At 50.8% G+C, this 12,500-nt stretch overlaps 1 protein-coding gene across 2 annotated transcripts in view; it reads right to left on the minus strand.

Moving 5' to 3' along the window:
* Positions 1 to 3,516: 3,516 nt before the first annotated feature.
* Positions 3,517 to 12,500, minus strand: part of RBM5 (RNA binding motif protein 5) — a 15,849-nt gene continuing 6,865 nt past the window's right edge. For both annotated transcript variants that reach the window (XM_014959449.1, XM_014959450.1), the window contains exons 7-24: positions 11,947 to 12,007; positions 11,730 to 11,795; positions 11,419 to 11,579; positions 10,243 to 10,340; positions 9,696 to 9,783; positions 9,405 to 9,482; positions 9,245 to 9,317; positions 8,630 to 8,715; positions 8,218 to 8,296; positions 7,870 to 7,961; positions 7,169 to 7,333; positions 6,550 to 6,696; positions 6,398 to 6,469; positions 5,771 to 5,950; positions 5,483 to 5,557; positions 4,907 to 5,004; positions 4,697 to 4,826; positions 3,517 to 4,220 (exon numbers count right to left, since the gene is read on the minus strand). In XM_014959449.1, coding sequence (XP_014814935.1) covers positions 4,095 to 4,220; positions 4,697 to 4,826; positions 4,907 to 5,004; positions 5,483 to 5,557; positions 5,771 to 5,950; positions 6,398 to 6,469; positions 6,550 to 6,696; positions 7,169 to 7,333; positions 7,870 to 7,961; positions 8,218 to 8,296; positions 8,630 to 8,715; positions 9,245 to 9,317; positions 9,405 to 9,482; positions 9,696 to 9,783; positions 10,243 to 10,340; positions 11,419 to 11,579; positions 11,730 to 11,795; positions 11,947 to 12,007 — 1,875 coding nt within the window. In that variant the 3' untranslated portion in view covers positions 3,517 to 4,094. The remainder of the gene's footprint in view (positions 4,221 to 4,696; positions 4,827 to 4,906; positions 5,005 to 5,482; positions 5,558 to 5,770; positions 5,951 to 6,397; positions 6,470 to 6,549; positions 6,697 to 7,168; positions 7,334 to 7,869; positions 7,962 to 8,217; positions 8,297 to 8,629; positions 8,716 to 9,244; positions 9,318 to 9,404; positions 9,483 to 9,695; positions 9,784 to 10,242; positions 10,341 to 11,418; positions 11,580 to 11,729; positions 11,796 to 11,946; positions 12,008 to 12,500) is intronic.

A 12,500-nucleotide genomic window follows, 5' to 3' on the forward strand; every position in this document is an offset into this window, starting at 1 on the left:
GAAATGTGGACCATGAGGTTACCCAAACCAGAAATGGACTCTGTGTCAAAACAGTGTCCAGGGGGGGAACGGCCAAGAGATGGGGGACAACACCTCCCTTTCTTCACCCACGTCGGTCCTGCCGGGCCGGGTGGGGTGCTTGCCCTTTGTCCATACAACCCCCTCCTCCTGCCCCAAACATGCAGGTTGCCAGGGTGGGCACCACAGTGGTACCCAACTACACACCAGCAGGGTTGCTGGACCACATCCTTGCCCATCCTGGATGTCAGAGCCCCACGGGTGAGGCTGGAACCGGGTTGCCATGGGGCATTTGGGTGAAATCATTCACAGGAGGAAGGGGAAATTATTCCAGGGCAATTTCAAAGTATTTGGGACACGTTGAGTAGCTCGGGAGAGGATGGACCGAGGTGGCAGGGAGGAGAAGCAGCCGTGTTAACTCCCCCACAGCGGGGAAAGGTGATGGAGAGGAGCGTAAGCACACGCCTGCACACACGCCTGGGGGCACGAGAGCACACATGGGTGTGTAAGCACACACACACACACAGGGCAGGCACTCCGAGTCTCCAGCAGCCCCAGGATGCTTTCCTGACCACGGGCAAGCGAGGCAGGGCTGGGGCTGGCCACAGGGGAAGGCCGAGCTCTGCCATGGGTTGGTAACTCCAGCGATTAGCGAGCGCCCAGGAGAGAAGCTGTTCGCACTAACGACTTGGCCGGGTTCCTCGCCTCAATTAGCATGCAGGAGCTGGAGATGCTCAGAGGGCCTCCTGGAAAGCCAGGGCAGAGCAGGCTTGGGAGTTTTAATATTAATAACGCTGAAAGCCAGCCAGAAAAAATCCCAAGCCTTAAAAACAGACCGAGAGTGATGTTTAATTCAGCATGTTATAGGTGCTGGAAGGAGGCACAGACCTGGTAGTGCCAAGACTCTGGGAGGTCACCCTGCAGCCAGCCCCATGCCCAGGAGGAACCCCAGGCTGCAGCCCTGCCCTCACCCTGCTGCCCCCCAGGAAAGGGCACAGGGTCCCTCTGGGTGCCCCCCGAGCCCCCCAGCCTGGGGTCTCCATGCACTTTGGGGCTCAGAGACCTTACTCTTTCCCTGTCATCCACACAGGAGAGAATCTGATGCCACTTCACAATAGGGAAACTGAGGCACAGGAGGAGTGCAGTACAGCTCTGCCTGTCCAGGGATGGCTCCGCATCTCCTCCTGCCAGTGCCCTGCTCCAAAATCCTCTGTCCAGGGCCCTCCTTCCCTCTCCATCCCTGCAAGGACCCACAATCAGCCCACATCTGGCATTTCAGCCATGGACCAGCACCCTCCTCCAGGGGCAACCTGCATCAGGATCAGGCCACCAGGAAAGGCAGCTCCCCTGGCCCCAAGGATACTTGGCTGCTCAGCCCGGGGAGGACTGGTGCCCAAGGGAGCCCCTCTCTGCCCAGGAGGGGACCTGCCTTGTCACCATGCACTTATGGGGCTGGCCCCCTCCCACAGCTTCTCCGCCCCCACCCCTGGAGGTCTGTCCCTGGGGAGGCAGGGACACCACGTCCCTCTGAAGGCAGTGGGCCATGGCGCATTCAGTCACGAACAGCCGCGTTGCACTGCCTAAATGGGAGACACCGGTGCCTCCAGCGACTGGCACGGGGACTGGGGGGCAGGCCTGCAGTGGGGGGGGGGGGTCCAAGCCCCCCACACCACCCACTGCTCCCTCTCCCTGGGTGCCCAGGGTTAGTGCTTTCCCTCAGGAGAGGGGGGACTTTGATTCACCCACTGTGTGGGATGGGCTGTAAGCCCAGGACCCTCGTGAAAGCCTTGCTGGAGGAGGGTGCCCTGCTTTGGGTACCCCCCCCAGCAGTTGTCCCCAGGAGCTGGCAGCGGGGGACTCTGTACCCCCATGGCTCTGCAGCTGTTTTGCCAGAGGTAGGGGTTGGCCCAGCTCCTGGCACCGGGGCAGCACTTTGCCGCAGAGGAGACAGAGAGAGCCAGGCTGGAGCCGGGAGGAGGCTGTGCTGTGCCCACCACGGGCAGGGGGGCCCCCCCTCCCAGCTGGGACATCACCCCTCGTCAGGAGGAGGCGCTGGGAAGGGGATCGATGGGCTGAGAAGAAGCTGAGCTGCACAAATGCACTTTATCGACCCACCGAGCCCACCTGCTGGGAAACAAACCCCCCCACTTACAGCCCAGAGCAGCAAAGCACTTTGGTGCGTCACCAGCCGGGACACAGGGGGAGGTGGGGGAGGCTGGCACGGCCTGGGGAGGGGGGCTGCCGCAGTGCACCAGCCCTGTCTCCCCCCTACCATCATGCTGGGGGGACGCCGAGGCGGAGCTGGCACCCTCAGCATCACCCTCGGGTTGATTTGACCCACACCCAGCCTCCTCTGTGGAGCCGAGGAGAGGATGCTGTACCCCGGGAGCCAGCCCTGTGCCTGGCACAGCGACTTCGGGCCCTGGCTCCAGCTGCTCACAAGTCCGGGGGGGCTGAGGAGGGGGGAGATGCTCCCCATCCTGCCTCGGCCCCCCCTGCAGCGATACTGGGGGAGCCTGGCACAGCGACGGCCCGCGGGGTGACAGCTGGGACACGACTGCCACCTGGTGGCACGGCCCGGGAGGCACAGCCGGCCCGGCCACACCAGAGGGGACCCCCCCCATCTGTCCCCTCTATGGTCCCCCAGCCCGCAGCAGGCCCGCACGCAGGGATGGAGGGTTCTCCGAGGTTCACGCACCCCCCAAAATAAGGCAGCGGCCAGCCCCTGCCACAGCAGCCAGGGCAGACCTGGCAGCCACCAAGGTGGGATTCACCCCACCCCATGAAAGGCAGCCCCAAGGAGCCAGCCTCACCCCACAGAGCCCTGGCAGCCCCAAGGAGCCAGCCTCACCCCACAGGACCCCAAGAAGGGGTGGTGGAGCTGCTCTGGCTCCATCCTAAACCATTTCCATGCCCACCATGGCGGCTCCATGGGGAGAGACTCTCGGCTCAGCTCCCCTGGGGAGGCTGAAGCCCTTCTCTGCTCATCTTAACTCCTAAGGAGGACCGAAGGGTGAGACCTGACACCAACACAGAGGAGAGATGGGACAGAAACTGAAGAGACACAGAAGGAAACCCCTGAGAAAGGAGGTGGTTCACCATCACCCAGTCTCCAGCAGCTCTGTGGAACTGTCACCAGGGACAAGCCCAAGTGGAACACAGAAATCCCATGCCAGGCTCAGATGTCCCCCCCTGAGGTGCCACACAGGTTGGCCATCCTCCCCTTCAGCCCACCACCCACCAGAGGAGCTGCTGGTAACACCCAGGGACCTGCAAGCTGCAGCAGACATTTCTGCTGCTCCTCTCCTGCTCCCCTAGCCATGGCAGGAAGATCTGGTCCTCCACCAGCCACCATCCACGCTGAAGGTGTGAGGAAGACACTCGGCCCAAGGCAGAGCATCATGGATGTAAGGAAGCAAGGGAAGGGAGCACTGCATGGAGCAGAAACTCCAGGATGAAGTCTCATCAAGGAAGAATCAGAACCACAGAAAGGACAAGTAGCATTGGCAACTTACTCTTCATTCAACCCACCGAGAAACAGAAATAGGATCATTTTTGGATGTATTTCTTTTGGAAATGAGCCAAACTGGCAACTAGAATCAAAGTCTTCAAAAAGTCTATACAAAGATGTATCATACAAAATGTACAGGAAAATTCTCCAAAAAAAAAAAAAAAAAACCAAAAACAAACCCAACCAAAAAAAAACCAAACCAGACAGACAATACAACAAAAGGAGAGCAAAGACGGTGTGAAAGCACAGCTAACAGGTCCTGTCCCTGCTCGGGAGGGCAGAAGCGGCATCGGGACAACACGCTCCAAACACAAAATACATTACACTATGTACAAGACCGTACAAAGATCAGCATCCCCTTTGGTCTAACCAGGAGCTCTCCAGCATGAAGGTGGGGCAGTTCCAACCATCTGCTCATGGAAGTGTTAACATGCCGAGAAGGGGGAAAAAGTCCAAGGGAATGAAATGGTCAACTCTAAACCATAACCAGATGACAGCCAGGCCACTGAGGGCCATGAAGTTTAACAGTCAGTTGTGGCTAACGAGCGCTCTGCGGGCCAGGGCGTCACTCCATCTCCGTGAAGCGGGCGAACATGGCTTTCCGCACCGCGTCCTTGTACGAATCCGCGGTGGAGACGCCGTAGGAGCTGCCCTTGGCTCCCAAACCAGCTCCTCTCATTCGGACTTGGGCCTGCAAGGGAAGAGAGAGAGTCTTCAGCTCTGCAGCCAGACACCGTGTCACCGTGCAGGACACTGCAGCGAAACCCAAGCGTCTCGAGCTGCCCTGTGGACCCCAAGCAGCCATGAACACCGACACCGGGAGATCAGACTGGACACAACACCCCGTGCTTGCTGACCTCACACCGCTGATCCCACCCCACCACCGGCCAAAACACCACCACACAGAACAGAGGTCCTAACAGCATAAACCCCCAGCATGGACAAACCCAGGGAAGCCAAGAGGAGCAGAATTCTGACAGAAGGAAGCACAGCCCGGCCTGTCTGAGGAGTCCCAGCACCCAACAGGACAGGCAGGAGTCAATGTCACCAGAGGCAGCTTGGCTGTGGATGGCAGAGTTTCTACCACAAGCCATCTTTAGCAGCGGGTGCTTCTGGATTAAAGAAAAGGCACGAAACCTCCTGGAGGAAGCATCCATCTCTCCTTACCTCAATGGGTGCTGTGATGCCCTGACATTTCCTTCCCAGGCCCGAGCCTTCCCTCCAGCCCATGGCCTGCAGCATCTTGTTGCCGATGTTACTGTTGTCAAGGCCATCTTTGGTGGGCTGCTCGTAATTGCTGCAGGGAAAAAGAGAGGGGTTTAACCCAACTGCTCATTGTGTTCTGAAGCAATGGCCGAGGAGCTTTCGGATACATACACTGTGCCAGCGTCATAGACCTTCTTGCGCTTTGGCTCGGGGGGCTCTGGGATGCCGTACTTCTCCCGCCTCTCAGCTGCTCTGTCTCTGTATTTCATCTGCAGGAGGTAACCAGATTTAGTACCCATTTAAGGACAATTTTGTTCATCTTTGAGCTATGGCAATAAGCTATACGCCTGCTATTATATAAAAGCTGTCCAGTGCAGCCTGCTAAAACACGTCTTGACTAACACCACAGAGAGGAGAACCTCAAATGCGAGTCCCTGTAACACATCAGAAGCTGGAGCAGGAAAAGCCTCCCCAACCCCTGCTGGATTAGCTGTTGGTTGCCACTCAAAGGATTCTGGCCCCAGTCTGGCAGCCCTGAGCTGGAGATAGAAGAACCCTTCCCTGCTAAGTAGGAGCTGTGGGATCTGGGACACTTCTCTCCATGTAACAGGACAGCTCTGAACCTTGACCCAAGAAGGGGTTGGCTTACAAGGATTATCTCGAGTGATGCACCAGGATAAGGAGAGCTCAACGTATCACCTGTGCAGGTTTTCCATTAGCTACTCATCTGCTCATCTCAACACTGACCTCTCTCTCACGCAGCTCCAAGGCTTCAAGTTCCTGCTCTGAAAGCTTTGACCTCCTGTAGATATCCATGTTTTGCTGAAACAAGAAGAGATTCACATGAACAACATGGAATGCACAACAGCTCTTTTTTTTTTTTTTAAGTAGCTGACTTTTGGGAGAGCAACAACTGACCTGCAACTGTTTATGCCTGAAGAGGAACAGTCTTCTGAACAGAACATGCATCATGGGTTTGGTCTACACACTGAACTACAGCAACCAAGTCCCTTCCTAACAGCACAGTGCAAGTACCTTGTGCAAGTCAGACAGCTGCTGGTGCCGGATCAGGGCATCTTTGTTTGGGAACTGCCTTCTGCACAGCAGACAAGCCATCTTCTTCCAGTCGGTCAGCTTCTCTTCCTCATTCTCCATTCTTTCCAGTAAGTCCTCATCGTTATCGCTATCACCGCTGTAGGCAGCCACGAGGCCACGCTGGAAAGGAAGGACACCATGAAGAATGCAACAGTGTCACCACAATTCAGGAAGAGCCCAGAAAGGGAAGACAGAGGCTGTAGATTTGCTTGTTGCACAGGAGAGGCATCAATCTCTCATTACTAAGGATGAAATCCAACTCAAAAGAACCACACACTACAAAGGCTGCAAGACTTTGATCCCACTAGCCAAACAATAATTTGACTACAGTGTTTTTAAAAACCTCAAAACCTCAACTGAACTCTTGTGGCTGGAAGAATCACAGCTTTTCTCAGTGTATCTCAGTCACCCAGCCTATGCACTTGCACTGGACCACTGCAACCACCATAACATTTTACAGATGATGCTGCAGAAACCCAGGTGGGAGAGGGAGTATCTGCTAGACTTCCTCTGAAGTGCTTTACCAGTAACCTTTGGGAACACCTCTGTCAGGTATCTCACACTCACCTTCAGTGGATTATCATCGTCCCCGTTTTTCAACACCTCTGGCAAGATCTGCTGTCTCTCAGACAGAGCTCCCTGGATGAGACAAGAACACCATGAGCACCAAGCTCTCTGCCACACCACCCCCCGTTGCACACTGTCTCCAGCACCATCACCTTTTTCTCAAAGAGGGCAAAGCCTGCATCTGCAGCCGCCGACTCTTTCCGCTCCTCCTCTCTGGTACTCAGTGGCTGGAAGCTATTCTTGAAGTTCTCTTTCTGTTTGTTCAAACTCTTTGCCCAGCGTTCCATGTCTTTAGCAATCTGAAATGCAGAGTGGTTCGTTCAGACAGCTCCCCTCACAGCTATCAATCTCTTCTGACACACATTCAGTCTTCCATACAGTTTCCAGAACAAGTCAACCCACTACCTTTTATTTTTAAAATCACAAGCCACTGGATGTAGTGCAGCTGTTTCCCTGTATACAGTGTTCAAAGATACCGCAGCTTGCTTGTTTTACTGTATGAACCCTTCTTATCAATCTAATCCTCTAAGTGACAGCTCAGTTATACTCCCACTGCTCCTGGCATGATTCCATATGCGTTCCTCCTATGCAGAGCTTATTTCTGCACTGAAGCTTTGCCAACTCCACCTCTCCTCAGCCCTCTACAATGTCTGCAAATTGCAGGCATGCATTCCACTGAATAACCTAGGATTTCCTTTGTCGTGAAGAAGAACTATTATCCCATTCCACAGAAGGACTTTAGCCCAGTTACGATCCCATTTTGTCTTTTACCTGTTGAGCTGTTTTACTTTTAGGCTTCTCTTTCTTCTCCTTCACTTCTTTGGTGGTGGTTGTGGTAGCTGTTTGTTGGTAGGTGACACCCTCTGCAGCAGGCAGGTAGGTCTCCTTTTCGCCGTCCCAGTAAAGGTACTGCTGGGTTAAGGCATTGTAGTAATACTGCCGGAGGAAGAGAGTCAGGTAAACACCTCATACAGGCCAAGTGTCCCAGGGAGCACCTGAGCAAGCTGCCCGATTCAGATTAGCACCATCAAAGGGGAAGGCGTTTTATAAGAGTCCAAACAAGTCTTGCAGGCTCCACAAAGGAGCTGGAAGGCAGGAAGTGGCTGGAGAGTATGTCCCCAAACCCAGGTGTTATGCTCAAGAACACTATGGAGAACCTTTCACCTCTCCCAAGAGACACCACCAGAGACACGTGCGCTTTTTTGGGGCACTCTGCAATGAAACAACTCAATTGCAGTGTCTGTGACAAGTGCTAGTCCTATAGGTGGCAAACTGGGAAGAAAATTAAGGAAAGGAGAGAAAAAAAATGAAGGGCTGTATAAGTGGTAAGTAAAAGCTCAGCCCTACACACACTGCTGAGAGTTATCTGATACATTCAGTATTTTGTGCACCTCAGAAAGTTAATTTCACTCACGAGGCAGGAAACTAACGGACTGTAACAGCTAAGACAGGTGGAAAGAACTTCTGTTTACCTGGGAATTAGGATCATAGTAGAGCCCTGTTACAGGATCATAATAATATCCTGAAGATTCATCATATTGGTAGGTGGAAGTGTCAGGGACAGCTGTAAAAAAATTAAAGTGTGGGACATGGTCGTTCCAGTCAAATTCAGACAGGTATCTTTCCACATTTCAGGTAAAATTCTGAGATTATTAGCAGCCATGGTGCCAGATGTGTCTGATAAGGACTTTTATTCACCTGTGCAGAACACACTCTCCAGGGACTGCTTCACCACTGACGTATGGTGATAGAAACAAGTCTCTCTCTTGCTACATACAGTGACAGATACCAGTCCCCAGAAGCACCTCCCCGTTGCTTACCATACTTGGTTCCAGGGACCACGCCAGTCGGGGGAGCCGTTTGTGCCTGAGTGCTGGTGGTAGCTGGTGCTGATTGTGTCTGAAAAAAAACCCCAAACCAGGAATCTCAATTAGCAAATCTGTCACCGAGGCGCAGGAAAACCAGGAGAGCGAGCCAAGGCATGAGCAGCCCACACCAGGCACACGACAGCCAGCTCTTCACCAGGACACTTCACACTTGCCCTCAACAAAGAACAAAGCTATTGTGGAGAAGAAATGGCAGATGACTGATGACCACAAGCACTGTGACTAACCCGTGGCCACTCAGCAGCTTTGCTGTACCACCCACTTTAAAGAGCAAAGGCCACAGCTAAGCCAGATATCCCACATAACCCCGGCACTGAAAGCGAGGAGTAATTATGGCTGTAATTACCGGAGAGTCAGGTGAGTTTGTCTGTTGATTATATAACTGAGGACTCTGGGACACAACTGCAGCTGTAGTGGTAGTGACCGGAGCTCCTGCCAACAGAGAGCAATAATGCATAAGCCAACTAATTTGTAAAACAGTACTTCGTCCTAGGGCTAAAATTACTTTGTTTACAATTTCAGCTCCCAATTCGAGCTCCAGTAGCCAAACAAGGCAATAAACATTTAAAAGGAGAGAGATACACAGTGGGTATTTTCTACCCAGACAAGGAATAGTTTCCTTTTCAGGAGGAAATATTCTGCTCCCTAAGACAGTGATTCCTGGCCTCAACAGCTGCTCGCTCTGAGATCTGTCTAGAGCTGCTCACACAGTTCTCACAGCCTTGAGTTCAAGGCTGCTGTCAATAGTCTGAAACAAAGCCTGCTCTCATCTCGCAGACGAGAGGTCCCCACTTGAATGAATTTGTTACGGTTCTCTAGTATCATGTACTCATTCAGACAGCCTGAGAGCAAAATCAGTCAAGCCTCCCTTCACACAGCATCATAAAGGCTAAGGTAAAATAGCCCTACTGCAAAATTGTCATTACAAGCAACAGCACCTCCCACATGTCAGAATTACTACCTGATATAGTAGCTGAGTCCGAGTCCAACACTCCTCCTTGGTTTTGGTAGTACTGCTGATAATCCTGGGAGTACTGCAAAGGGAAATTGAAAAAACACAAGATGAGCAGATACCCAAATTACAACAACCTACAGGTCAAAACACAACCACTGCCACTAACCTGAGCATACTGTGTGTAGCCATCCTGTCCTGACTGGAGGTAGCTGTAGTCAAGGGTGCTGCCTTCTCCAGTCTGTGGCTGAAATTAGAGAGGGCAGTTTTTGTTAGGGACAGAGAAGTTACTCCATTTAAGAATTTCGATACTGCTGAGGCTCCAGCCTAACTGTCAGAGCAGATCCCTCTCAGCAGCTTTGGTCAGTTCAACCAAGCGAGTGGCCAACAGTGAAATTATATACTTTACTTCTTTATTTTCAGGAAAGCAAGACTATGAGCAACAGCCTCCAAATCATACCTGAGTGGACGACCACTGAGCTGCAGCAATGGCTGTACTTGCCACAGAGAAGGCGCTGACTCTGTTACCATCAGGGAGAAGCAAGTCTCTGTAACCACAAAAACCACACATCTGAGTAAACGCTGCTTCTTTTCTGAAGTGTCTCCCTATGCAAAGAGACAGAGTCTGCCCTGACGCATGCATTTGTTGGCAGTTCTAAAACATTCTAATTGCAATGAATGAGCCAAAGCACTGTTTGGCAAGCAAAGAAACCCAAGGTTCATTGTTGTACAGTTAATAACAAGTCACTAGGTCTCCAAGGAAACAAGTGTGCTGTGTACACAAGCAGTTACGGTGCTATCTTCAGAGGACTGGAAATAGGGCTGGTAGGAAACCTTGCACACAGTGACGAGCAGGATGCATGCAACACAGAACACTTAAAGGAAGGAAAACTTTGCAGTGACAGCCATCTTAATAAAAGCCTAGGCAACAACAACAAATATCTAATACAAACAGAGGGGGAGAAGGATTTAAAAAAAAAAAAAAATCAACTGCTATCACAACTCACTTTCTGGCACTCTTTGCAAAGTCAACACCAATTGTTTTGCCATCAATTTTTAATGGTGGCTGAAGACTTTGTAAAATCTGCAGCAGTTGAGAAGCATCCTACAACAAGAAATACTCATTATTATGAAAGGCAGGTTAGTGAGGGTTCAGAAGTTCCCAAAGCTACACCGTTTCACATACAGCCACTGAAAGCAGTTTTCAGCTGTGAGAACACCTCCATCTCCTCATACTATATACATGCAGAAGAGCACAATGGGACTGATCACAGCCCATGTGACAATAGCATGGCATTTCCCTGGGTCACTGATTATTAAACATGGTCTAAAATCTCAGCTTTATAACGCAATGTTTGCCCCAAATTACTCCAAACTGGGAGGCGAGCAGAGACTGAGATCAGGCACCCATTTTCATCCAACAACAGCCTGTTCAACTCTGCCTAAAGCAGGTCCAAACAGATCCCGTTGCTGAGTTTGATATATAGAATCATGGAATCATTTGGGTTGGAAATGACCCTTAAGATCATCAAGTCCAACCATAAACCTAACACTGCCAAGTCCACCACTATACCAGGTCCCTAAAGAGCACCATATCTACACATCTTTTAAGTGACTTCAGGAATGGGGATTCTACCATCCCCAGGGACCCTGTGCCAGTATCTGACCTCACTCACAGATAAGAGGTTTTGTCTTCACAGCTCGCTGCAACTTCCCATGTTTCAATTTATGGCTGTTGCCTATTGTCCTATATGTGTGTAGCCTCAAACAGAATGTCTCTGCTGTCCCTACACCCTCCCAACAGATGCTCCAGAAAGCAGCAAGATTTCTCTCCTCCTTGTCAAGGTGGAAGAAACCCAATTCTGAGCCCTTTCTCCCACATTATATGCCCCAAACCTTAATTTTTGTCATCGATACATGATCCCAGACCATTATTTTTGTGATCCAAGCATGAAGCTAGCCTTCATCGCTCTGCTATGAAAATAGCTTTCCAGTGGGCTCACAACATCCCACCACCTTCTTTCCAAACTGCAGCTGATTATGAAAGGCTTTGACACACTGAGTGTTGATTAACCCTCAGTGAACTGGGGTGGTCCTTCAGACGGCTCAAAGGCTCTGAATGCTTCAGCTACAAAAGGACATTAACAAGCTGTTTCTCTCCAACACATCAGTAAGGCCCTCACCATGGCAGAAGACAGCTGCACAAACGCAAAGCCTCTATTTTGCTGAGTCTGCTTGTCTTTGATAAGACGAATATTATTGACTGCCAGAGATGCATATGGAGACAAGGCAGTCATGATGGATTCCACTACTGTGTGAGGAGCAATGTTTCGGAGAATGATGGCTGAGGAGAAAAGAGAGTATGGCATTAGCTGTGCACATAATGGCTTTCCAGAGTACTTCAAGTTCTTCAGTGGGCAGTCTTGAGGTACGGGAAGGATCTTAGTACCCAAGTTTAGATTTCACATTATACAATAAGTCAAAGATAACTTACTGTCACAATAATAATCCACAGACTGAACGGCTTCTGCTGCTCCAGGTGGTACCTCATGTTCTGAATCTTTGTAAGAAGAGGAAAATATTTTAGTCACAATATGGCTCATTCAATCTCAGCATTTCACAAGCCAGCCTAGGACCTACAGCGAGTTCCTACACATGACAGAAAGCTTCCCACAAAATCAAACATAGCCAAAGATGTCAATGTAACGTACCGAATTTGTCTGCTCCGCAGCGGAAGCATTTTAGCCTCCTCCTGAAGTTGTAAAGGCAGCACTGTGAGGAAGAACAGAAGCCTAGTAAGAACTCGGGTCATTTTTAACAGTTTTTAAAACTTCTACCATTTGCGGTACAGTAACAAAAACTAGACATTCACAATAAGTAACATAACGAAGCTAAATCCACCAGAGTAACTGAGAACAGAAAAAAACCCTTATGTCTGGATCACAGCTGTATTTCAGAACGTCCCAGCTACCTTTTCCCTAATCCTCCTGAGTTATGTAGTTATTTAACTGTGTAGTCTTAATCTCACAATCCCAGGCAAAGTAACTACTTTAAAAAGCACAGTATTAAATGAAACACAGACTGGAAAACAAGTTCTCTTTATGGGGAAAAAAAGCATAGTTAAAGCCTGACAAAGCACCCTGGTCTTCATCTCACTAAACCATCTCCACTTACAGGAGGTCAAACAAGGAGTGCACAGCAGTACATAGACCAGCAGCAATTCAATGCTTGATTAGCCATCACCCAACGATTTTATACTCTAGTA

The sequence above is a fragment of the Calidris pugnax genome, unplaced genomic scaffold (genome assembly GCF_001431845.1).
Source record: "Calidris pugnax isolate Ruff unplaced genomic scaffold, ASM143184v1 scaffold407, whole genome shotgun sequence".
NCBI classification, from domain to species: Eukaryota; Metazoa; Chordata; class Aves; order Charadriiformes; family Scolopacidae; genus Calidris; species Calidris pugnax.